General features: G+C 37.0%; 3 protein-coding genes across 5 annotated transcripts in view; 2 read left to right on the forward strand and 1 right to left on the reverse strand.

The window, feature by feature from the left end:
* The window catches only part of LOC105050650 (E3 ubiquitin-protein ligase UPL1), a 29172-nt gene extending 27301 nt beyond the window's left edge, over positions 1 to 1871 (forward strand). Inside the window, 3 exon segments of the mRNA XM_010930749.4 lie at positions 546 to 652; positions 779 to 944; positions 1487 to 1871. Of these exon segments, the coding sequence (XP_010929051.2) occupies positions 546 to 652; positions 779 to 881 (210 nt within the window). The 3' untranslated portion in view covers positions 882 to 944; positions 1487 to 1871.
* Positions 1872 to 12715: 10844 nt separating this feature from the next.
* Positions 12716 to 17978, forward strand: LOC105050649 (protein NOI4). Its single transcript, XM_010930748.4, has 3 exons — positions 12716 to 12850; positions 17269 to 17469; positions 17653 to 17978. Exons 1-3 carry the CDS (start codon positions 12845 to 12847, stop codon positions 17695 to 17697), a joined length of 252 nt encoding a protein of 83 aa, XP_010929050.1. The 5' UTR covers positions 12716 to 12844; the 3' UTR covers positions 17698 to 17978.
* A 2455-nt stretch (positions 17979 to 20433) lies between these two features.
* On the reverse strand, positions 20434 to 23097 carry LOC105050648 (UDP-glycosyltransferase 708G2-like). Of its 3 annotated transcripts, none has more exons than XM_073262083.1 (2): positions 21390 to 23097; positions 20434 to 21257 (listed from the first exon to the last, which is right to left on the reverse strand). In XM_073262083.1, the coding sequence occupies exon 1, from the start codon at positions 22804 to 22806 to the stop codon at positions 21406 to 21408; it is 1401 nt and encodes a 466-aa protein (XP_073118184.1). In that variant the 5' UTR covers positions 22807 to 23097; the 3' UTR covers positions 20434 to 21257; positions 21390 to 21405. The 3 variants fall into 3 exon arrangements, with proteins under 3 accessions (XP_073118184.1, XP_010929048.2, XP_010929047.2); XM_010930746.4 differs by having other exon boundaries at positions 20435 to 21260; XM_010930745.4 differs by having other exon boundaries at positions 20438 to 21268.
* Between the last annotated feature and the right edge of the window lie 4674 nt (positions 23098 to 27771).

Here is a 27771-nt window from a genome sequence, read left to right on the forward strand (position 1 = left end):
AGTTAAAATCAATTCTGGTTAATTTCTAAAGCTAAATGTCATTTAGATCTAATCATTCTGTTTATGAGTTATTTTACTCTCTTATTCCTCTCAAAGGCTTCAGCCTTCATGCTTTGTCTTCAAAGGTTTCATGCTCTATCTTCAAATCCTTTCTCATGATTTTCATCAATGTCTATCAGTCAGATGTTCTTATCTCTTTCCCACACACCATTAGAATCCAGGTTGAATTGCATAAAGTAAATTCTAGATGAGGATGGTTTACTGGAGTTTGATATGCTAGTAACCTCATTTTGACTATCCTTGAGTTTGATATTTTTCTTGATTTTTTTGGTGATTGACCTTCACTGGATGGTCAAGGTTGAATTTACGTGGCCTCTTAAAGTTGATCATATTTTATGTTGATGCTTGCATAGAAACTAACATTTTCCGATGAAAAGAAAAGCAAAATATTTGATCTAATTTTTAATTTAGATCAGCAGTCATGGTCGATGTCCCTGTTACTATTGATGTCTTCTCTCTAAATGGATTGCTTATGGCCATTTCAGGTTCCCTTAGAGGGCTTTAAAGCATTGCAGGGTCTTTCTGGCCCTCAACATTTTCAGATTCACAAGGCATATGGTGCTCCAGAGAGACTACCATCTGCCCATACCTGGTTAGACTTGCTAACTGAAGGAGCAAAACTATAATGCATTTGAGTATTGCAATGTTATGTGACAAGTAGGACATTGCTTTTTCAAAATATTGGTGTTACTCAGAAGTTTATAATATACTATTGCAGTTTCAACCAGCTAGACCTGCCAGAGTATTCTTCCAAGGAGCAGTTAGAAGAACGCTTGCTGCTTGCCATCCATGAAGCTAGTGAAGGTTTTGGCTTTGGTTGATATATTGTACTTGTCAGCCTCTCCCCTTGGCGCCAATTATCTTTTTCTGATTGCCATGTACAGGTGGGCTTGTTTCCGCTGGCTTATAGTTTTTGTTTGTCACAATCTTTTGGCTGCTTTTGGTCTGGTGTTGAATTAAAATGTTAGGCCTCAATTATATAATGATTTTGTTTTAGAAAGCAACAGGGCATTATTTCCACATGGTGCTTAAATTCCTTGGACTTTTAATAGGTGTAGATGAGTTTACTTTTTGCTGTTGAAATAACATAAAAAGTGACTCAAGTCAACCTACATATTATGCTTGCAAGAATGCTTGTGTCTGTTGTTGTTCTAGAAAATGTTTGTGCAATCAATGCTAGATCCTTTGTGCTTTAGAGAGGGCTTGAACAAAAAGTACTTATAGGATCAAAGGATTTAACTAGTTATTAAGACTCAATTTATTTTGCTACCAAAAAAAGACCCGATTTATTTTTCTTTGCAGTACACTGCAGGTCAATCGTGTTCTAATTAATTAGCAAAAAAATAAATGATGGGATGCACTTAGTCTTTATTTGAGCAGATTTTGCAATTCACTGTCTATGTAATCACCTGTGATGGTTTCTCAGATTTCAGAAGCAATCAGATGAAGCTGATGTCAGAAGCTTGTCTCTCTGAAATGGCTAGCATAGGAGAGGTTTTTGGAGAAGGGAAAACTAATCTAACCTCGAACTCCTAGCTACCTTATAGTCAGGGAAGATATTTTGCACTCTGACGGCAATACCTAGGGCTTGGAGTCCTTTTGGTTTTTGGATACAGGCTCCATAGTAATTTTGAGGAGTGTATATGCTTGAATGCTTGAAAAACAGTATCCTGCCTTTATATGTATATTTTTTTCTTTTCCTTTTTGTATTAGACGTCTGTTATCTGCCCCTCAGATTGTGAAGGGTAGCAGCTGTTCAAATGAATAATTGGATGGCGTATATAATTTTTTTTATATTGTTTTAGATTAAATGGCTTATTCTAGATGTCAGAACTTTGTATGGACTTTTTGCCTATAAGAGTTAAGCATACAATTCTTGTAGGGTGAGAGAACTGATGTAATTTTTTTTTTTTTTTTGGTAGAACTGATGTAAATATTTCCCCGGCTACATTTTGTCTTTGGTGATCGTTTCTTAAAAAACAGCACCATGAGCACACCACTGCTTTGTATCAGGTCCTTTTTGGCAGCATCAAGAGCTTTCTAAATAAGTGTATTTCGCGAGGCTAGAAGGTCTTTTTTTTAGTTATATTTTTTTCGACTGTTCTCGATCATATCGTGATCTGAAGTGACCTTGATCAAGCTTGTCCCTGATTTAATATTTGCAAGTGTGGGTGGTAAATGACCGACAAAGATAAACCGCCTAAAGACGCTCTTTGGAATGTGTTTCACCTATATATAAATATCTAAGTATGAAATTCTTTGTACACCATCTGCGGTATGAAAAATATGATGTGGAACGCATCGTCTTGTTGGATTGGATCATATAGTCATTGCTTTTTAATGTGTATTTAATGAATTTTATTTTTTTATTTAAAATTTTGAATGATAAAAATATTTTTTTGATTTTTAAAAAATTATGGTATTTTATGTCGATATTATGACATTCTGCGTCAAAATTATGATTTTCTGTGCAGAATATCATAATTTTAGTTGGAATATTTTCATCATTGAAATTTTTTATAAAAAATTCATATAAAATTTTTCATAAAAAATTCATATGAAATTTTTTGATGATGAAAATATTTTTTTCTCTTTATGATATTATGTGAAAAAATTATAACATGATGTGCAGGATGTTTTAATATTGATATAAGATGTCAATTTTTTTTAGAAAGAAAAAAATATTTTTGTCATTCAAAATTTCAAACGAAAAAGTAGAACTACGAACATTAAATGCTCGTTGAAAAATGATGATTATGTGGTTCAATTGGATAAGACAGTGCATTCTACATCGGTCTTTCTACACCGTAGGTGGTGTATAAAGAATTTCTCATACCTAAGCTGGTCTGCCACTCAAGACTTGAATAGAACTGGGGTTTACCATTTAAGCCCTGAATCTTGGACCTTCTAATATGCGAGTCAAGAGTATGATTACTAAGGCAATGCACAGATCACGTTCCTTTTTATATGTAGCTATAGTACTACAGGATCTTATTCAAAGTGGCTAGTTAGAAAATATTATTGAATTTATTCAATGTAGAGTCAACGTAGAGTTGAACATAGTTTCGCATGGATCCTCATAGTACCAAATACAATGCAATTAAAAAATTGATGAAGTTTATACAAATTTTGTAATTATAAATAGAAGAAAATAAAGAAACATAGCTGAATCCATATAGCTTATATGAGGTTAGCAAGCTCCAGTGCAAGTGAGTCATATTAATGTGCTTCTCACATTTTGACTATCGCTAATAGAAGAGGTTTCTAACGATCGCAATATGGCAAGGAGCGTAAAGAATGAATTCAGAATTTTCTAAAGAAAGAAACAGAGCTGAATCAATATAACCTATAAAAGGTTATGAGATAGCAAGCTTCAATGCTAGCATGTTATGTTAATGTGGTTCTCACATATTGGCCATTGCTGGTAGAAGGGGCTTCTAATTATCGCGACATGGCAAAGAGGTGAGTTCAGATCCTTTGCGGTGCGTGTTTTATAGAACAGATATTAGTGCATATTTGGATGGATGACACGTTGCCATCTCAGAGATGGACAGCTATTGCCCATCGTGTTGGCAAGCCAGACAATGGTGGTATGTCAAATACAACAGGTCGAGATATCGACGATGGCTATGCATCTCCAAGATGGGCAATGCACCAGCCTCTACAGTGCAAAACATGCCCTGCAGAGGATCCAAACTCGTCAAAGACTTCAAGCTGAGTATAATTGTGGGCTGTCAACACCCAACTCTGCCTGATGAGATTACTTATGGTGCTTTGTTGAATGGCTATTGGAAGCCTCCGGATGCTGCAATGGATCTTCTTGACAAGGGGAGGTCGGAAGGTCACTAAAGCTTTGCAATTTCTTTTTGTTATGATTGAGGTTGGGGTTGGTCCTGATATTGTCACATATTCTGCACTTATAAAAGATTTGTGCAAAATGGTTAAGCTAAGCCAAGTAGAGGAGATTTACCAAAGGTGCACAAGACTGGAGTTCCGCCTAATAATATACTACATGCAACATTATTCTATGATTGTTTCAAAGATAGAGATGTCATGGAAGCAATGAACTTACGTTGACATGAACTGATCACCCGGAACATATTGATTTCTGCTCTTTGCAGGAGGGAACGGTCAAGAGAAGGAGAGCAGTTCATGCAACATTGGACCAAGATGAAGCTTTCTCTTAATTATTTTTACCTCCGCTGTATAGTAAATGGTCATGGCAGTCGAGGTGATGCACAGGAGCATTTTCCATTTAACATGAAATGATCAGACAGGGTCATCATCCAAATATTGTTGGATATGGAAGTTTAAGTGTTATGTAGAGGAGGAAACGAGGATGGGGCGAAGAAGTTTTTGATTCAACTTGGATGATATTCCTTTTGTTGGTAGTCTTACCTCAATATTACAAAACCAAATTCTTGATGCATAAGGTGATGCTTTTTCTCTGTTGCTTTTCTATAATGTTTGCTATTCTATAATGCATGTTTAAGCACACTTCCTTGTATTTATACTCTTCTCGAACTCTTTGTTTACTAAACTGATTGGCCCATCCTATTAACATCTAAAGTTTTTTGGCTCATAAGCGGAAAGCTGTATTCGATAACTGTAATAACCCAGATTTAAAAAAAAAAAAAAAAAAAAAAAAAGGAGTCTCCTTCTCCGATGAATCCCGATCGGAGAAGGACTCTAGGCCTCTTAGAATTCTAGGATTCTCTATAAATAAGACTCTCCTCTCCCTCACGAGCCTCCACCGGCGACCGTCGAGCCCGATTCCTCTCCTTTTCTCCGTAGAAGCCGCGGCAGCCTCTTCTCGTGTTCGCCGGAAATTGAAGGTCGAAAAGGCCACCGGAGTTCAGGTAAGGGTTCAATCTTTCTTTCTCTCCCTCTTCTCTTTCTTTCCATGGTTTTAGACTCCTCGCCGGCTGTCAGGATCGCCGGAAAATCCATGAACAAGAAGATCCCCTGTTTTTCGAAAAAAAAAGAGTTGCCGGCCGTCCGCTGCTGGCCACCGCCGGCAGAACCCCATCGCCGGCCGTTGTCGGATCTCTGGCCAAGCCGTCAGAGCCCGAGCCACTGGGGGGGGACCTCACGGTCTTCTCCTGTTTCAGCCAAGGGAGGTCGCGGGAAGAAGAAGAAAAGAAGAAGAAGAAGAAAAAGAAAAGAAAAGAAAAAGGGAAAAGAAAAAGAAAAGAAAAAGGAAAAAGAAAAAGAAAAAAAAAAGAAAAAGAGAAAAAGAAAAAGAAAAATAAAAATAAAAATAAAATAAAATAAAAAGAAGAAGAAGAGAGAAAAATTTTCTCTCTCCTCTCTCTACCTTCTCTCTACATTTTCTCTTTCTAGATTCTCTCTATTTTCTCTCTCTAGATCTTTCTCTCTTTTTGTAGATTTTATCTCTCTAGAATCTTTCTACTCTCTCTCTGATTGCATCACAGATCTTAGGATATATTTGAATTAAAAATATAATGATTTGAAATTGCTCCGAAATTCGTGCGGTAGATCTGATCCCAGTCCGATCATATTCGGAATTTGTAACACTTGATTCATATTGAGTCATCCTGATAGGACCTCTGATGATCTCGATCATGAGTGCCTCATCGGAAGGATACGAAAGTTTCTCTCTCTACTTTCTCTCTCTAAAATTTTCTCTCTCTTCATAGATTTTCTCTCTCTAGAAGTCTTATGGATCAGTAGAGGATCTAGATACTTAGATAAATCCTAATTTTGATTAATCCTAAGAGAGGTCCTCGATCTATGTTATTAGGATTGATTATCGATAATTTTCTCCATATATGATCTTTATATTTGATCAGGATTATGAAGAGATGATTGTCTGCAAATGATATCGAGTGGAATATTTTGTTAAAGAATTCATAAATCAAAGAAGAATATTGATTTTTGTGCTTGGATCAGTCACCGATAATAGTAAGAATCTCTGTACATGATCATTATTATATATGTTATTTTACCGTTGGTTTTATTTCCTTGATTTTGCATCGTTGGATTTGAGATCGATGAATTTGTTATATCTGAGATACTGTTATTTATTTATGTGATTTTGAGCATGAGTATGTTATATCAATTCATATGTATCAGCGATTGATGGCATGATTATATGGGTATGACATATTTATTACACTGCAAAATTTGAATTGATTAATGAAGTCAAATATTATAATTTCATGAAAATGAAGAAGAAAGAGAATTGTGGTTTGGACTGACCTTGTCATGTGGAATAGCCTGCCAGGAGCTTATGCCTGGGATAGCCCCCACAGGCTTATATGTGGAAGAATATGATCCGAGAAAGATCATGAAGAATCTGATCCGAGAAAGATTATGAATGATTTGATCCGAGAAAGATCATGGCCACTTTGATCTGAGAAAGATCATGAATATTTCGATCCGAGGAAGATTACAGAAATCGATCCAAATAAAAGATCGTCGCATGATCCTGGTAGTCCAAAGCCAAAGCCAAGACCAAAGCTAAAGCTAAAGCCAAAAAGAAAAGGATTAAAGACGATGTGATAATAGAAGAAAATAGAAAAATAAGACATGAAACAATCGTTGAATAAAATTGTTTCTCTTATTAACATATGATGATGCATCTCTTTTGATAACACAGATAATCTATAAATGTTTGCAGTATTTTGGACAGTGAACATCGACTTTTATGTGTTATTGCTTATTTTTTTATTTTCAGATTATATTATTATATTGGTGTGATATGAAAATTTTTACTGGGCTGTAAAGCTCATACCCCTTTATCTTTCTTTTCTTCTCAGAGATACAGGACGTTCATGATTGGCTATGGCTTAGATTTATGGGTGAGCAGATGGATAGATAGAGTGTCATAGTACCTAATCAGAGGATTGAAGAAATTTAAATTGTAATTATGCAAGATTTTATGAATTATTATTGAAATTAAATATTATGGTTGATAAGGTTGTAATGATTTAATTTGGCCTTGCATATTCTTTAAGGCTTGCTCTAAGGAGTGTGCGGCCATCACGTATCCGACCCGGGTGTTGGGTTCGGGACGTGACAGAATGGTATCAGAGCTTAGATTGAGATCACCAGAGATTATAAAGAGATATTAAAACTTTAAGTAAGATCAGTAGGATGTGATAGAGTGGCATTTGAGCTTAGAGCTTAGGTTACGTTTATTCGGAGACAATGATACAAGTGATTAGGATATGACAGAACAGTACTAGAGCCCAAGTTTAAGGTCACTAGGGATTATCATATAAGTGATATCAAAACTTTGGGATTATAATCACTAGAGTATGATTGATAATATCGGAGTTTAATATTTTGATCATTAAAGGTATGATAGAATGATATTAGAGTTTAGGTTATGATCACTAGGAAATATGATTTAAGTGGTATTTGAGTTTAAGGTTATAATTATTCAGAATTGTAATTCTAGTGATATCTGAACTTAGGTTATGATCATGAAGAACATGATAGATATAAAAGAGAAGATTTAATATTTAGATTTCGAATCAATAGATATTAAGATGAAATTTATGTATAAGTGGCATATGATATATATAATAAAATTGATGAGTTATATCTTAGATTTCAATTAGTAAGATTGACCTAAGTATGAAAAGAGTTGACCTTGGAATAAAGTGGGAGGTATTGATAAAATATGTTGAGTATACTAGAGGATTTTGGAATGTAAAACTTATATGATTGAAGATCATGATAATATTTTTTAATTTCGATGATAATTGTCTGAGCATTATGAATTTTGGACTTATCAAAGAAAGTTAAATTAGGGTATGGTCTAAGAAGAAATTACATCATATGAGAGAGAAATATTTTTGAACACTGAACCCATAAGAGGTCATATAAGAAACTCAATTTTAAATAAAAAATATATTTGAATTTTTATTATGAGAATATGAGATACATATTTTGGTGAAATCTTTGGTTACTCAAAATATCATATTCTCAATAGGATTCTTTGATCTTTCAAGTTGCATTGAATCTCAAGTCAAAAATTTATTTTTCTAAGTGGATCAAAAGTATTTTGATATTGTTGTTAATTTAAAGAAAAAAAAATATTTTGTCAGAGTATGATATACAGGTTATGATGAAATCTTTAATAATTCGAATTACTATCTGTGGATTAATTTTTTTGTTGAAGATGGTGAAGTGTATTAATTATTCAAGTCAAAGTTTAGATTTTTTTTAAAAATTGAACTAAGACATCTTGCTAGTGTTAAATTTTGAATGATTTATACAAGGGACAAGATTTTCTATGGATTTATCGATTAATATTAAGGGTTGTGATGAAGAGAGCTCTATAAGAAATAATCAAGTTGATTCTACTTAAGGATGTTGGCTTGAGTTCTTTTAGTTGTCAAGTTAGAATTAATTCTTTTAAAAAGGAAGATTGATTTAGAAATTATCTGAATGATTGTAAGATAAATCTAAGGTTAACTCCAATTAATTCTAGACATATCGGATTTTTGAAGAGTGATGAAACTTATGCAATGATTTCAAATATAGGAAGTGGATCAAGATTTAATTTTTATATGCTATACCCAAAGGTAGTAAAGATAAAGAAACTTAAATTTTGTCCTAAGTCTTATATAAAATTTGAAGGTTGGATCTATCCTGGATTGATCTAACATATAAGGATATTTTTATCTTTGATGGACTTATATAATTTGGTAAGTTGAGATCAGAGTGCGCAGCAAAAGCGTGATGGTCTGAATTGATTAGAAATATTAATCCTTTAAATCAAAAGTTATGATGGAATACATTAGTTGCAAATAAGGAAAGATTTTATTGATAATGAAAGGATGCTGTAAATTTTGATCTAATCTGATCATAGCCTGATAATTTTTGTCAGTAGGTTGCTTCATTGTAGATAAGGCCAAAAAATTTTAGATATCTCAAGTTTATTAACAGCTTGATAGTTCTGATATTAGTTCAAACTTAGAATGTCCTGACATACATCTCATATTTTTTTTAAAAAAAATTTAATATTGTTACTTAAACTGACATAGAAGATTGAGATTTTTCTTAAGATGAGAGTCTATATATAAAATTTGTTGGAAGATCAAGTGAAGAAAGAAATCGATGATTGTGAAGAGTGTCCGATGTTTGACCTTTATTTATTTTTCTATCAAGGGTAGTCTGAGATAATTATGAATTTCGAGTGAAATGTATTAGACAAATAATGGTAGTATATTAATACAAGTCCAAAATGTTACAGTTCTTCAAAAAGTTGAGAAATCAATAAGAAGGGATGAGTTTGAGATTTCAAATAATTTTTGTTATAACAAGATCATGAGAAATAAATAATATATATGACATTATCGTAAGCTTGAGAATGACATGAAGAATGTATACTTTGAAATAGGTATCTCGAACAACATAACTTAATTTCGAGGACGAAATTATTTTAAGGAGGGGAGAATGTAATAACCCAGATTTAAAAAAAAAAAAAAAAGAGGACGGAAGGAGACTCCCGAAGGGAGTCTTCTTCTCCGATGAATCTCGATCGGAGAAGGACTTTAGGCCTCTTAGAACTCTAGGATTCTCTATAAATAAGACTCTTCTCTCCCTCACGAGCCTCCATCGACGACCGTTGAGCTCGATTCCTCTCCTTTTCTCCGTAGAAGCCGCGGCAGCCTCTTCTCGTGTTCACTGAAAATTGAAGGTCGAAGAGGCCACCGGAGTTCAGATAAGGGTTCAATCTTTCTTCCTCTCCCTCTTCTCTTTCTTCCCATGGTTTTAGACTCCTCGCCGGCCGTCAGGATCGTCGGAAAATCCATGAACAAGAAGATCCCCTGTTTTTCAAAAAAAAAAGAGCTGCCGGCCGTCCGCTGCTGGCCACCGCCGGCCGAACCCCATCGCCGGCCGTTGTCGGATCTCCGGCCAAGCCGCCGGAGCCCGAGCCACCGGGGGGGGAGACCTCACGGTCTTCCCCTGTTTCAGCCAAGGGAGGCCGCGGGAAGAAGAAGAAAAGAAGAAGAAGAAAAAGAAAAGAAAAGAAAAAGGAAAAAGAAAAAGAAAAGAAAAAGGAAAAAGAAAAAGAAAAAAAAAGAAAAAGAGAAAAAGAAAAAGAAAAATAAAAATAAAATAAAATAAAAAGAAGAAGAAGAGAGAAAAATTTTCTCTCTCCTCTCTCTACCTTCTCTCTACATTTTCTCTTTCTAGATTCTTTCTATTTTCTCTCTCTAGATCTTTCTCTCTTTTTATAGATTTTATCTCTCTAGAATCTTTCTACTCTCTCTGATTGCATCACAGATCCTAGGATATATTTGAATTAAAAATATGATGATTTGAAATTGCTCTGAAATTCGTGCGGTAGATCTGATCCCAGTCCGATCCTATTCGGAATTTGTAACACTTGATTCATATTGAGTCACCCTGATAGGACCTCTGATGATCTCGATCATGAGTGCCTCATCGGAAGGATACGAAGGTTTCTCTCTCCACTTTCTCTCTCTACTTTCTCTCTCTAAAATTTTCTCTCTCTTCATGGATTTTCTCTCTCTAGAAGTCTTATGGATCAGTGGAGGATCTAGATACTTAGATAAATCCTAATTTTGATTAATCCTAAGAGAGGTCCTCGATCTGTGTTATTAGGATTGATTATCGGTAATTTTCTCCATATATGATCTTTATATTTGATCAGGGTTATGAAGAGATGATTGTCTGCAAATGATATCGAGTGGAATATTTTGTTAAAGAATTCATAAATCAAAGAAGAACATTGATTTTTGTGCTTGGATCAGTCACCGATAAAGGTAAGAATCTCTGTACATGATCATCATTATATATGTTATTTTACCGTTGGTTTTATCTCCTTGATTTTGCATCGTTGGATTTGAGATCGATGAATTTGTTATATCTGAGACACTGTTATTTATTTATGTGATTTTGAGCATGAGTATGTTATATCAATTCATATGTATCAGCGATTGATGGCATGATTATATGGATATGACATATTTATTACACTGCAAAATTTGAATTGATTAATGAAGTTAAATATTATAATTTCATGAAAATGAAGAAGAAAGAGAATTGTGGTTTGGACTGGCCTTGTCATGTGGAATAGCCTGCCAGGAGCTTATGCCTGGGATAGCCCCCACAGGCTTATATGTGGAAGAATATGATCCGAGAAAGATCATGAAGAATCTGATCCGAGAAAGATCATGAATGATTTGATCCGAGAAAGATCATGGCCACTTTGATCCGAGAAAGATCATGAATATTTCGATCCGAGGAAGATCACAGAAATCGATCCGAATAAAAGATCGTCGCATGATCCTGGTAGTCCAAAGCCAAAGCCAAAGCCAAAGTCTAGGCCAAAGCTAAAGCTAAAGCCAAAAAGAAAAGGATTAAAGACGATGTGATAATAGAAGAAAATAGAAAAATAAGATATGAAACAATCGTTGAATAAAATTATTTCTCTTATTAACATACGATGATGCATCTCTTTTGATAACACAGATAATCTATACATGTTTGCAGTATTTTGGACAGTGAACATCGACTTTTATGTGTTATTGCTTATTTTTTTATTTTCAGATTATATTATTATATTGGTGTGATATGAAAATTCTTACTGGGCTGTAAAGCTCACACCCCTTTATCTTTCTTTTCTTCTCAGAGATACAGGACGTTCATGATTGGCTATGGCTTAGATTTATGGGTGAGCAGATGGATAGATAGAGTATCATAGTACCTGATCAGAGGATTGAAGAAATTTAAATTGTAATTATGCAAGATTTTATGAATTATTATTGAAATTAAATATTATGGTTGATAAGGTTGTAATGATTTAATTTGGCCTTGCATATTCTTTAGGGCTTGCTCTAAGGAGTGTGCATCCATCACGTATCCGACCCGGGTGTTGGGTTCGGGACGTGACAATAACAAAATGAGAGGATATGAAACTAGATGCACATCTTTAAAATGATTAAAGAATAAAATCGCTAAAAATTAGAAAAACCAGACACATGAGGACTTTCATGATGTTGTAGTTGACAAAGGCTTTTGAACGCTATCTTGTTTCCCTCACACCAGTTACATCACTACAAAGCAAAATGGTCAATAATCCTTCCAAGAATAAGCAACTTGATGTACTAAGATAGCAATTTACTCTGCCCATCTGTTCCACCGGGTACTTTATCCTTGCGGTAGATTTTACTTAATATGCAGCTGATCCGAAGTGGATAGAGATAATGGTAAAATTCACATCAGGCCCATCTATATAACTCAAAATTTGATATACTTCCTTATGCATTGCACCTGGCACAATTCTCTTGCGGATAATTTGTGACTAAGCAAATGCCTTAGTATCGTAAGAAGATAGGTTTTATGAAAAAATTTAACACTAAACTGCAAAAAAAAAAAGCGGGGGGAGGGGGGTTGAAGGAAACGAGCATATAACCGCACCCACGCGCGCAACCTCCCTTTGGACCACCCCTCCATTCCGTTCCACTCCGCTCCGTTCCGTCCGCCGCATCCCACGCCTCGCTACCTACCAATGACGGAATCCTTGCCTTCGTCGCCGTTATTAGTGACGGAGACCTCGGGGCGCTCCCACCTCCAGCTCACGCGCACGAATAAGTCTTACCTCAAATCGAATTTTTTAAATTTGGAAATAATAAAATATCTCTTAAAATAGTAAATTAAAAATTCGGACCCTCTCTCTCCTCTCTTTGTCATTTCGTTTTCTTCGCTCGACCCCCATCCCTTCACACCCACCTCCACCCCCCACCCTTTCATTCTTCTTGGTTTCTTGGAAGAATTCATGTCGGTAAGGGCCGATTCTTCCCCTTATTCATGCTATTTTGATTAGGAGTTTGAATTCCTCGTGGTCTCTTTATTCCTTGGATGTCTGATCGGATTGGTTGGGAGGGGTTTGATCCCTCGTTGGTTTGGGCGATCGATGCGTGGTCTTCCTGTTTTGTTGATGGTTTTGGATTCGTTACATGTGAAAAATTGATGCCATTTCATGTGCTTTTTTCTGTTTTTCGTCGTTTTTGTGGTTGATTTGATGATGAGTTGTTGTATTAGGGCTTTCTTTTAAACTATTTTGGAAAGAATAATTTTCGTCTTTGATTTCTCCTTTTTAGTTGTCTTAATCGATGGGATTTGGTGAACTATACAGTGGTAAAATTTTTAGGGTTTGTCGATGCAAGGGTATAGGTTTTGGAGGAGGATTTTTATGTAATTATTTTAGATGCTGTAGAAAGATCCATTTTAATATAGTATCAGAATTAGGTGCATTCTGAAACATCATTATAGTTCTTAATGTTTAGGGAAATGTTGGCTGGATTGTGTTTCTGCATATCCATATGTTTCAAGATCAAATTGATGTATAAATCATATTTGTCTAGAGCTTATGCAATAATTATGCTTGAGTTATTTGGTATATAACATTGATTTGCTCTATGGTTATTGTCAATTGAAATATCATAATCGGCTGTTTTTCCTTGGGGAAACTCTTTGGTGTTTTGCCGGGGGTTTGTGTTAGACATGCTAATCTTTATGATCTTGCACGAGCATGCTTCTGTATTTGTAAATAGTACCTGAGATGGTGGAGAGTAAATGAGCGAGTGCATTTTGCATTGTGATCAACTTATAAATCTATCAATGGAATGCTCTATATTTTGGAAGTGAATTAAAATTTTAATTTCCAAACGGTACCTATCTAGAATTCTTTTGTTTTTGAGATCTTACTGGTAAGCATTAATCATATGCAGAGATGGGGCCTGTTTTACAAGAAAACGTTTGAGCTCTTATTGATGAAGTGAAACAAGTCAATCTAACTGTGTGACAATTTTATTTGTATCTGTAATATAAATTTGTTGCTTAAAAAATCAGTCTAGTTTTGTTTGTGGATATGCTTGAAAGGGCTGAAGTTGACAGTCATTACCAGTTATTTTAGTTTCATCCAAAGGAGAAATTGTGTTTCCTAACTTCATCAAAGAGTTGCAGTAGTGGATCTGGTGGTTTGTGCTGCAGAATTTTTTAAAATGTGCGACTAAAACTTTTTATTTTTTTAATAAAAATTAATTGAATGAAGTGGACTAGGATTTTGCACCAAGGAGGTTATGATGGAGCTGATTGTCCTTTTATCTTTGTACTAATGTTTATGCGAGGAGCACACAAACTATAAGAAGATTAATCAGCCTAATATTATTTGTGACTAGAAGTTCTGAATAGCCCATATCCTAGAGCATGCGCATTGTGGAGGTTTCTAATTTATCTAGTTACATATATTATTATTTGAAACTTGCTGGATTGACTCCATGATTATTGTCTTGGAGCCTCAAAAACTTTGCAATTCTCACAAATGTGCCTGGTTAAGGTGAGATGCAGAATTATTGTACTTGGAGTTTGATCATGTTGTAAATGGGCTAGGGCACAATTTGAGTAAGTTGCCTTTTGAGTTATCAGTTTGGCTATGTCTCAAGACCTAGGATGCAAATAAGAAAACATTTATGCGAACTATTTTATGTTTATTTTGATTGCCTATTGTTGCAATAGTAAGGTTGCTCTATTGTGATCTGGATGTCACGTGTTTGAAATATAGAAATAGTCTCTCCACATACAGGGTACTGTGTGCACGTTTGATCTTTTCCAAATGCTGTAGTGGTGGGAGACTTGTGCACTTGGCCACCCTTTGATTGCCTATTAAGATATTATCCTATATGTGGTATGTCGTACCAGTTGGTACTGGTGCACTTGGACATAATTTTTAGGAATCTTGGAGTGCAGCCAAGGTCTGCAATCTCAGTATCGGGTAATGTACCGGTATCTTATCAGTTTGATATGGCATGGCTTACTATGGTGCGGGTTTGTATGGTATGCACCTTGTGCCAAAACAGCCATTAAACCATTTTCTTACTTCTTATCTTGATACATCTCGGTGTGGGTTGGTACGTACCTCAATACATTTTGATATGCCTTGTACACTTGGGTACGGAGCATGTATCGATTTGAACATGAGTTTCATACTTGGACACAAAGAAGACACTCTTGGATACCCTGAAATAGGAGTGTTGTGCTTACATTATCTAGAGACGTAAGTTGTAATCACATTTTTATTTGAATATTTTATTAAGAAAACATTAATATTTTGTTTTGATTCATTCTTTCAGGTGTTAAATAATATAACCCTAGATAGTTAGAGACTTGTATTGAAGTGCCATACAAGTGCTGTTAGCACCAGCCAGTTAAATGCTTAAGTGGCCACTTAAAGAGCTACCTGTTTTTGGACTAGTTAAGTGGTACTTGCTTGAGCATTTGTTATTGCTGCTTAAATGCCCATTTAAATGCCTAAGCAGCTGTGTGCTTAATCGTGTAAAGTATGAGTAATGATTGGATTGGAACATTGATGTGCAATTGTGCATCATGTACAACCGGTTGGATTGTAAATCTAGTTTCCGATGTTCAATGTTTGGTTTCTACCTTGAACCTAATGTGGTTTTCTTGCTGTGGTTTTTGTTTAATGCATATTGATGGTTCTGCATAACTTCATATGCATCTTTTGTAAGCATACTGACTTAATAAGCTATATTATTTACTACGAGGAAAAAATTATTGGCTATGAGCATGATTATTAGGTGTATATATGGATATATGGACTGAATTTATCATAACTGTTTAAGATATTATTGTAATTATTGATCCTTGTTCCAACTATTTGGAGTCAGCTTTATGAATCCTTATCGGTCGATCATTCCTTTTATGGCTACATCTGCTGTTACATTTGTGGGATATGACAATAAATACTCTTTTTCTTTGTAGCCCATAGCCATCTTTTCTTCTGGGTTTTTGACCCTTTCTGCCAGCACCTCTTCTTTTTTGTTTACCATGTCCCCTCTGACCTGCAGGTGGTTAACATCCAGTTGGCCAATTTTTAATGGTGGTCCCTGTATTGACCTTTATGTTTCTATGCAAGTAGGATTTCTTTAAAATATTTGCCTTTTGGTTTCCAGTTATCTTGGATGCTGTAGGTCATGTAATATGACACGTACTTTCTGATGTACATAACTATATATGTACATCTCCGTATGCGATTGTGGCTACACAATCTTGTTTTCCTTTATGGTGCAGTTTAACGTATCTCACTCTGTGTCTTTGAAAAGTTCTGTTAGAAAATTGTAGACCCAAAATTTGATTCTTTTTCATAAATGTAATGCAGTCTAAAACAAATGTCTTCTGATAAGTACCTATGTCCTTATAACTTCAGAAGATTATATTTTGTTTGGAAGTATTCTCCTTTGGGTTTTGAGAATTGAAGTTTCTGAGGGTTTGGGCCATAATGCCCAGTATAGGTGATGCACTTGGAAAATCTGGGAAATGAGAAGTCCAGTATGAGGGCCCATTCCGTTGGGGGACCAGGTCAGAACGGTTCCAAGACTGACCATGATGGACTGGAACAATTACTAAAACAAGAACAAAGAGAAAAGTTCAAAAAAAATAAATTAATTAAAAAGTTGATGTCTGGGTTGCTAAGCCATTCTCTGGGTCTAGAGACCTGCTGTCTTGGATGCTTCCAGGACCCAGGCTCTCTAATAGTCTGGTCCAGTACCACCAGAATGGACCTGGTTATTAATTCATGTATGTTGCCCTATTAATGATAGGCACCTTAGTAAAATGTGGTTCAAAGAATGAAGGGGCTGTGGAAGCAGGGGACTACTGCTATGGCAAAGCCAACAAGCGATAATGAAGGCAGATGGTGCTTCAGTAGCAGTTCTTAGCATTGTGATGGGTCTCTAAATAATAGAGCTGAAAGCAATCAAGATTGTGAGCGCTTGTGCCTCTTTTCTTCTTATGCAAATTTTATAAAGAGGGAAGAGTTAATTCAAAAATTAAAAAAATCTAAAGCAAATAGAATGAAGGAGCTATTCATGCAACAAGAGGTTAGAAATGATCGGGGAAACAAGTTTTGTGACTGAATAGCTAGGGAATTTGGGAAGAATCAAAAAGGGGCTATGATGCTTGATCCAATCTTAAGAACACATCCAGAGTACCAAATTCCTTAGTGCAACTGCTTATAACGGAATCTACAATGCCCAGTATTTATGGTATGAAAGATTTTAGAATCGTATATTTTGATACTGTTATTTATTGAGGGGAAAAAATTGAATGTAAATACTTTTTCACTTGTCGCACCTCTAAAAATACCTCCATTGTTACTGATATTAGTGATTTGGATAACAGCAGGACAAGGGTCGACCGTTACCAAAGTTTGGTGAATGGGATGTAAATGACCCTGCTTCTGCAGAGGGATTCACTGTGATCTTCAATAAAGCCAGGGATGAGAGGAAGACAGGTGGCAGCACACGAGGCGTGGACTCTCCTGGAAAGGAGGAGACAGCCTTTAAACATGGGCCTTATGCTACCAAGCCTAATGTGAATGCTGTAAGTTCTTTTTGCTTCTAGATAATGCATTGAGCTCTAAGCCACTTGATCCCTATTGGCTTGGTGAATACTGACAATCCCTGTCATTCACAGCTTTAGATTGGATGCAACCTCCAAGCTTTTTTATTCGTCTTTCTTCATTATGATCATCTGATAATATCATCAACTCCTCTCATTCTGCAGAAAAAATGGTTTTGCTGCATTCAAGCTAGTTCAGCGGATTCTTGATTGATCAAGGATTCTTGATTGATCAAGGCTGACTTGTAAGAGCAGGGTCAGAATATGTGTTGGTTTTGCAATATTTTCTGAGGATCAAAGCCTTAGCTCTGGCAGCAGGTTCTGTTTGATTTTCCTTTGCAGTAGTTTTGTGAAGGTGAGATGGTGTGAGAGGGAGTGACAGGGTGAGGAGGATGGAAGAGCAAGGAATTGTTTTTTCACCTATGTAATTATATGAATGTATACTGGAGATATAATCAGAACCTGAGTTTGTCTATTCTTATTATTTGATATTTTACTGGTGTTTCTGCTGTCATTTATACATTAGCTGGAATAACGCTTCTGTTGCACTTCGTCCTGCTGGATGAGAAATATTTTCTTTTGTTGTGGCGTGCAAAATGGTAAGGAGCTGCTCTGATAGGTTGCAGAGTTGCTGCTTACACATCCATGGATGATACTTGGTATGTTCAGAAAGTAAGTTGTAACAACATAACATTTAATATCCAGGTATTTTTGAACTACTTAATCATGCTTATAGATTATGAATCAATGATGCCAGCTGTTTGTTTGTATGCGTTGCCTCACCTGCAGTTGTTTGCGCATGCAGACAAATCAAACATCCTTGTTGGGAATCTAATTCCAAGTGTCTTCAATGTTCTGTGCTAGTTAAATGGCAAATTTTAACATTTTTGTGAACTTGAATTTCTTGGCAGTTTTATTTTAATTCTGGACTATGCCTGCTGTGCAAAATTGAAATTGTTCGTGTAGCTGGAATTGTTTTTCATTGTGGCTAATTTAAGTTTAGGGTGAATGGAATGACAGAGTGCTGTGATGGGTCACCGATGGGAGAAAAGGTGGGAAAGAATAAAATGGAAGCATTGGGAGTGTGGTGGCATTGTTTGTGGGGACGGATATTCGATATGTGGCAGGAGAAAGCGAGAGTTTTGGAGGCATTTTTCCAATGACTACCAGACTGCTGCAAGGCTGTTCCAGGTTAACGAGATGGTCAATATTGTTGGTTATATTTTTCGTAGTAGGAATTCTCCGTTTAGTTCATTGCGGCTTCCCTTGACCTCTTCTTTGACTGAATTTCTTTGGTTGAGCAGCTTTGAGCCAGAGCAACGTTGAAAAATGTGAGCCGGGTCTGGTCCCTGATGTCACATTTCTCTGCTCGGCTGGCTGGAAGAGATTACATGTTCGAAGCTGGAAGAGATTACATGTTCGAAACTCGGATGATGATTCCATTAATTTGGATTTGGATAATAATCATATGGGTGAATTTTCTTTCTTTTTCTGAAAAAAGATAAAAATTATCAACACAAATATGATAAAAGTAAAGACACCGCCACTAATGTTCGAACCCTGAAATAAAATTAAGCTGGCCATGTGATTTAAAAAAATTAAATAGACAGAAAAATATGAAAGAGAGGAATTAAACAAGCTTCTATTGGGGCATGCGTCTCACATCAAATGGCAAGAAATTAGAGAGTTTTGAAACATAGAACCAACGCCAATGTAACTTGATCCACTCATGTCATCATCATGGGAGGGTTGAACCACCTATATAACAGTGGCTTCCACAGTGCCCATCTCTAGCAATGATAACCCTTGTCAAAGCTTTTGAGTTGCTAATTATTTATTCATTAGCTGGATGATTCTACCAAATGTCCTTGAATAATCGAAGGAACAGTGAAGAATTCATGAAAACCCGTCTGCATTGTAACAGTTTTGCTATTATAGCGGGATGGTTTTATCGCAGAATGGCTACCAAACTCGGGGCTTATGTGCACTATTGTGTGTGGGATTCATATTTTCATATATAAGTTGAACCAATTTCTACCGGCTCCTGATGCCAGCCAAGGATCAGTTTGGTTCTTTCATTGACCTGAAACCTGGCGCAGCGGTCCTTTGAGCACCACCACAAGTATGAAATTCAGTAGCAGATTGCCTAAGACGATTTGGAATTCAGAGAAAGAGAAGTAAAGAACTATGACTTAGAAAGGATTCAATTAAAAGCAAATGCAATTATGATATTTTTATAAATTTATTCAGATAATAACAAGGAAACAACAATAGAATGATAGTAAAACTACCACAACCACCACCATCAGATAGAATCATTAACTTAATCACACATGACTAATTCTTGAGCAAGTTATTGATTATTTTTTGAACGGGCATAGCAATTCTTGATAAATTAATCTAACAACAAATGAAAACGTCATGGATGATTTGAGAACTTGATTGATAATGAGGAGAAAATAATTACCACTCCAACCAGAGAAGGGTATTAGTTGCTTGGCGACAGCACCTATTGGCAGGATAAATGCTACTGCTATGATTATAAACCATGATCTTTATTGGAAAGGGGAAAAAACCTTCATTCTAATCCCAAATCAGGTTTTTTTATAAAAATGTTTATAGTGCCATGAATCAGGCCTTAGCGCCCCCTAAAAGCATAATAGTGAAAAGCCATTCCTAAAAGCATAGATAAACAAGTCCTGTACCTTTTCCCAAAAAAAAAAAAAAAGGGACCGTGAAACAATTGGGTGAAGCTCCAAACAAATCAAGTCGGTATTTGTCAAAGAAAAAGCCTGATCGATCATGTCTCTTAGGTAAGGCTGTGCTTTTTTAAATCAACCAAATATAATGCCCAAATGATGTCGACAATGAAAAATATTCCACAGATATAAATTTTATAAATTATTACAGTATGAATTCCGGTTCTCTAGGAATGCTGAAGGCATACCACAAAAACACCACCCCCATCACCATAATACCCCCGAAATCGACAGAACAGCCAACAAACACATTTTGCTGGAGTCAAAGATACAGTGGCAGTGCCAAATGAAGCCAACATGAAATCCATCACAAAAAGGAAAGACAAACTGGAGATCAGTGCCAACGGCCTTCTAAAAGTTGCTGTTTAAACTACAAAATTTTTTCAAATCGATATAAATTTCAAATTTAAGCATCCATAAGAAACAAAAGGAAAAGAGGGAAGAACAGAAATTTGATACTAGAAGTTCTGACCAACAAAGAGTTGAACGAACCAAGAAACTCGCACATCCATCTGGTTCCCACAAAAACCATTTCCAATCCTGGAATCGTCATGATAATAGGTCCCCTGTACCCATATTTCTGTAACCCATCGTGCCAAATTTCAAGACTCGGCAGAATCTTTTAAGAAAAGAATTTCTAACCATTACTCAAAAGGGGGAAAAGACATAAAAAGAGTTTAATAAATCAGTAACTTCCTTCAATCCATCCGGTTACATAATTACTCCTCTTTATGCCATCAAGATCTTCATCGGTACTTCGTAAATCTCCTACTGCAAATCTACTACTTCATCAAGATCTTTGTCCACTCCTCTTCTTGCAATTTTTTTCTTAGCCAATAATTAGTATGCCTCAGGATTAGGGTAGCAATATACTGAAATGGGCGTCAAGTATTTTTGATCATATAGAACACATACTCCAAGATACATCAACCAACAAGTAAGTTGATGCAGGGAATCCACTCGTCCAGTGAAATGTGGTCGTCCTTCCACCTACTGAAGTCCCTCAAAAATCTTCTGATCAACTAAATGTAGGAAAATATTAAGATTGGCAAGAATAATAGAAGGTCACTAAATTACAACGAAGTCAAGAAAAATATAAAACAGGGAAAGGAAACCCCACACAAATTAGAGCAATAGCCCTACCGTTGTCCTAAAAGGATCATGCCCTCCACTTCTCAATGAGATCTGCCAAGCCCTCGTAAGAGCTCCCACCCACTCCAGAAGCCCTCAAAGCCTCCTCCCTCACACGTGCGACGGACTCCCCCACATGCGTGTCCCCCAACAGTTCCCTCACACGCTGTCCGATCTCCTCTCCCCTCACCACCTCCGCCCCTTCCTCCCCATCCCACCCCCACTCTCTCGCCCACACTCCAAGCCCGCTCCTCTCCACCAAGCTTGCATTCACCCTTTGGTCTGCACCCCGCGGCCACGCCAGGATGCGTACCCCGCACGCGGCCGCCTCCACCACCGAGTTCCACCCACAATGACTAACAAATCCTCCAACAGCCCCATGCCCCAATACCTCATTCTGATCCACCCAACCTTTAACCACCAACCCCTTCCCCCTCCCTCTCCCCCTCTCCAAAAGCCCATTACCCACCAACTCCTCCAACCCCTCCCCATCCTCTCTATCCACTATTTTACTCTTCACCACCCATAGGAACCTACACCCACTCCTCTCCAACCCAACTCCTAGCTCCTTGATTTGGGCCCTTGACAGGGCCGTCCTGCTGCCGAAGCTAACGTACACCACCGACCGGGCCGGTTGTGCGTCGAGCCACGCAAACGTGCGCCCCGGGCTTCCACTAGGCCTAGCAGCTGGTTGATGTAGCGGCCCAATTGCCACCACCGGCGGTAGACCTCGCACCACCGCTCCTCCGTTGAGGGCCGCCACTGCATCCGCCTCGAGGCTTTCAAATGTGTTGACTAAGATCGCTTTCGCTTGTAGTAATGCGCGACCGTTCTCTATGAATTGTTTTGTGAAGAGGTTGGTAGGGTCATGGAGTGCAGGGGGGATCATCGACGCCGGCAATGGCTGCATGCCGGGGATCGCAACATCGTCGATACGTTTGGCATCGGCGATGAGGCCGGGTAAGTAGGCAAAGAGGGTGAGCATCGTCGCTGAGGAGGTGAAGAGAATGTAACTAGGAATGTCGAGTTTGTTAGCGATTGGAATGAAAGCAGAGGCTAGGCTGATGTCGACAATGAATGAAGAGAGTGGGGGTGAGAGAGAGGTGAGTAGAGGGAGAAGGAGGTGGGCCGAGCGGCGGATGGATTCGCAGTGGAGATAGAAAGGATCAGCGAGTTTATAAGCATCCATGGCATCCAAGTGAAGGAGTGGGAATTCAAGGGGGTGGATCTGAGGATAAGTGGAGAAGAGAGCAGAGAGATGAAGAGACTCCGCAGAGGAAACAGTAGGGTGGATGGCGATGAAGGTGACTCTGCAACCATGGGAGGCGAGAGTGGACGCAAGGCGGAGGAAGGGTGTAAGGTGGCCCATGCCGGCGCTCGGAAGGAGGGCGACATGAGAGACTTGAGCATCACCAGAGGTTGCCGACATTTGGTGGGATGGACAAAGGGTATTCGGATGGTTTTGTGATGGCAGAGCTTGAAGAGAGCACAGGATGAAAGCAGTTTCACAACTTGAATTCAATGGAATCTCGCTTTCATATGAAGTTGGTCGAAGTGGAACTTTGACAAGCAACCTTCACAGCAGCCATAGTAGTTAGAATGCTTTCATTGGTGAACTTGACCAGTACCTACCGTATAGCTAGGGACGGAATTCAGGCTGAGAAGGTTTAGAAATTTTAAATTCTAAGCCTAGTGGTCTAGATTACGCTTACTAAAGAGCAAGTCTACTTGCAGATGTTAAACCTACCTGCCTCCTTTCCACTGCCGGATGGTCATGAATAGAGGTGATCAAGGGCCGGGCCCCAGGTCTAAACTTTAGCCATTTTTAATCGGACTTCGGGCTGAAGCCTATGTAAAATTTAATATCTCTTTGAATCTAAACTCAGTCCGTGATCAAGTCTAGTCGTGAATAAACTGAAAACTAGAGAGCAAGATGTTAAATACTGGCCGAACGGTGAGGTACTTCACCATTTCCACTGTCAGGACAAAAGCACAGTAAAAAACCTCTAACCTGATATAACTCCATTAGAAGGTTCCAACCAACCAAATTGAAGCACATTTTGGTAAAGCATTTCCTAGGATAAGTGTAATAAATCAAGATCTTATCTAAAAAGACTGGTCAAAAAAATATTATTTAAATTTTTTAATTCGATATAAAAATTTAAGATCTTTTCCACAAATAATCAATGTAGGACTAAATATATGCTTATACGGATCCTCATATATTCCTTCAGTTTAAGCTTTGGTGCCCTCATCAGATTAAGAGTTCAAATCCATGTATATATTCATAAATATCATGATTAGCTTGTGATCGGTTCCAAATCAATACTGTAATATCTCATAATTTATATTGGTTATGGATTAGATCGACTTTGGTATCATTTATAACAATCTAAGACCTTATTTAAAAAAAATAATCAAATAATATTATTTAAATTTTTTAATCCTGTATAGATAATCAAAATTTTTTCAGCAGATAATCAATATAGAATTAAATATAGGTTTACTCATATCCTCATATTTTGTATCTCAGCAGATTAGTGCGGAGCTATGTTCCAATATATCTTGGGGGCCATCGTTGCTTAAACAGCAATATAAAATACTTTATGTAAAATAATGATGTTGCAAGCAGTTGCATCTTAGGTTTCATATGAATAAGATCCTCTGCAATATGACTATTGAACTACACAATATGATGCCATGTGTTGTGTCATCCGTCTTGAAGATGGAAGATTCTTTTTTATCTCTATGATGTAGTATTAAAAAGTATTTGAACATGTTTTGACATCCATCTCTACGATGAATGGCATGATGGCCATCCATAGCATAGAATTTTATACAGAAGATTCAAACTCTTTCACATAATGGTCAGTGCATACAGTATTGAAGCATGGTACAACATGCCCAGCATGTTCGGGCCATGTTGATGGAACAATATCACATAAGAGCACACAGTACGGTTTCATGATCAGGAGCATATCCAACTACCATCATTAATTTCATTATGATTCTTTCCCCTGCACTCATTTTTCAGTACAACTTTATATTTTACACTTTGACAATAATCCCATCACATTCGGGCAATCGGGCCCTTGCTTAATCGACTTTAAGGAAGAAAAAAAATATTTACAGAATTACGTATCGTTTATACGACTCACACCATATACCGCTCCCAATCCACTCCGGCAGCCAGGCGCGTAAGTAGATTATACGTAGCAACGTCTTTCTATGCGACTCACACTGTATACATCGTCGCCTATACAATGGTCCCCACCCCGCTCACCCTCGCGGCTGTCTCCCACCTCGCGGCTGTCTCCCACCTCCCCGCTCTCTTTTTGAAAGGATCCTCTTTCCCGCTTTCGAAAGTCGACAGGGTCGGCTCCTTTCTTTTCGTGTCGTTTGTACGACTCACACTATATACCGCTTCCAATCCACTCCGGCAGCCAGGCGCGTAAGTAGGTTATACATAGTAACGTCTTTCTATGCGATTCACACTGCATACATCGTCGCCTATAAAATGGCCCCCACCCCGCTCGCTCTCACGGTTGCCTCCCTCCTTCCCGCTTTCTTTTTGGAAGGATCCTCTTTCCCGTTTTCGAAAGTCGACAGGGTCGGCTTCTTTCTTTCTGCTTTCTTCCGACACATCGGAATTTCCCAAGCTTCCATCCCCACGGAGGGCCCGATCGGATCGGTCTCCTTCGTCTGCCCGTCTCCGGAGAAGAAGGATCTCCTCCTCATAGGCATGCGAAGCTCCCCTTTGGTCAAGGTATGAGCTCTTGGCCTCATCTTTCGATCGTTTTTGATGCTTCCTGAGATCTGGCAAGAAAAGTATGAGTTATCTCCATTCTCGTTCGATATCTTTGTCCTTCTCGAGATCGTTCTTGAGTTCTTTCGCGGGAAAATTAGGTTTTCGTCTTAGGAATTCAGTGGATGTTCTTCTTTTCTTTTTTTTTTCCTGGAGATCTAGAAATTAGGGTTCCGATTCTAGGTATGTTGTGAAAAAGATTATTCATCTTCTAACTCTGATAAACTAAGAGTCACTTTCAGATCTCATGAGCTGTGGCAGTGACGGGTTTGTAGGTGATTCAGGCTTTCTTTTGAGAGTTTTAAGTGTTTTTTCAGGTAGAACCTTTTTGAAAGTTTTGATCCTTATGATGGCCTATTTCAAATTGGATATCTTGAGGGTTTCTTGACCACCTGCAGCTATTTCTAGGGTTTATCCTTATATATTTTTTATTTTCTTTTGCTTGACCCGCAATTAGGGTTTCTTGCAGCCAATAGATGACGTGACCTATGTTGTTGAATATATATATATATATATATATATAATGTAACCACAGGAAAAATAAAATTACATGGAAATGAACTAATTAAAAAATTTGTATTAAAGAGTAAGCCTAAGATGGAAAAAATAGCGAAATAGGCTCACAATAAAAAAAAATTTGTTTGTAATTTAGATGCCAATCAAATATATATATATATATATATATATATATATATATATATATATATATATGTATATATATATATATGTGTGTGTGTGTATATATATATATGTGTATATATATATGTGTGTGTGTGTGTATATATATATATATGTGTGTGTGTGTATATATATATATATATGTATATATATATATATATATATATATATATGTATATATATGTATATATGTATATATATGTATATATATATATATATTAAAAAATATATATATTTTCGTGATGTGTGTGATACAATATATGTGATGTGACAAACAAAAAAAATAAAATACAGGATCTGGCTTGGGAGGCGATTAAATCACTGTTCTAAAGGAGATTTCGGCCTCTTTTCGTGCGAAGACTTGAGCCGCACATCCTCCTCCAAGGTACAATTCGGAAGTCAAGTACTCCAACGTCCATCGATGGCACGATCTCGAATGGATGTCGATCAGACTCGTCCTCAACCCAAATAATAATAAAAATAAACAAGAAAGAGAGAGCAAAGAGAGAGTTGTGAGAGCGAAGAGAGAATTATTTCTTTTGGAAGGAAGAAAGACTCTCGGAATTTTTTTTCTTTATTGAGAACTGAGGAAAGGGAGGGTCTTAAATCGACTCAAACAGCTGCGGCAGCTCCACGTGCGAGAACCACCTTCGGAACATATGTCCACATGCGAAGCTCTTGCAAAACGACCGTGAAACAACTGTGCGGCGCAAACTGATTGAGGAATGATCAAATAGTGGAATATTCATGCATACTCAATGCGGTACATTCATGTGTGTTCGACGTTCCGCACGCGAGAAGGAGTTTTGAAACTCCCTCAAAAAAAAATCAACAACCTAACCTTATTGGTGCATTAGTTTAGAAGAAATATTTTGTTTTATTTTTTGTTTAGTTCATAAATAGCATGGAGGTGTACTTTAACTTGAACTTTTGCTTTATTGCTTTAATTGTAAATCTAGTGTTATCACGGATGTTAGTTTCTATTACAAAGATTTTTATCTCTCAGAGATTATATTTACTGAATATTTTATTTTTTATATATGCCAGTATTAAAATCAATTCATTTATATTATTGGTGGTTTTAGATTGTCTGATCTTTCTGTACTTCTATCTGTTTTAGTCACTTTTTCTGTAATCGCCTTCTTTATGGTGTCTGTTATTGGATATTTCAGTTTATTTCCCCTCAACAGATTCAGTTTCCAAGAATAAACCTAGTTTCTCTGCTTGTTATATGCTAACATTGAGAAATATTGTTTTGTGTATGCTATTGGTTATCATCTGATCTTTTTGCAATTTCACTCTTGGTTACCATATTGACCTATTTTATTAATTTTTGGCACTTGTATGCCACAACAGATTGTTTCAAATTCATCTATACACAATATCTTTATGGACACTCCTGGCTCAGATGGGTCGTTCTCCATTCCCACATGTGTGAGGTATTTGTCCACTTCGATCTCTAGTCTATGGCTTGGGGCTTCATGATTTTGCCTTTTGAAAGATGCCTTGCATGGGATGGATGCTTTCTTCCTATATAAGTCAGAGTTTTTTTTGATTCACAATCAATATGTGATTAATGATGCCTCCCTTCTACATTACAACAGTTATCATCACATTTAATGCAAAATAATGCAACTCCATTATAGATAATGAAATAGCACACATTCAATAAAAAAAAAAGAAATAGCAATCATATGCACAATCATAATTCCAGGTAAATTCTCATTTCTGCAACATCCTATTACATTTAGAAGCCTTGACTTATATCTGATTTGATCTATCTATGTACTGATGAGCCTCCAGTTAGGGACACTTATGAATGATTTAAATTTTAAACGGTTAGATAATCTGCCTTTAGTGCACTTGAAGAGTGCTTGACTAACCAATTTTTTGGGTAATTATTTTTTATTC

This window comes from Elaeis guineensis, chromosome 8 (genome assembly GCF_000442705.2).
Source record: "Elaeis guineensis isolate ETL-2024a chromosome 8, EG11, whole genome shotgun sequence".
Lineage (NCBI taxonomy): Eukaryota > Viridiplantae > Streptophyta > Magnoliopsida > Arecales > Arecaceae > Elaeis > Elaeis guineensis.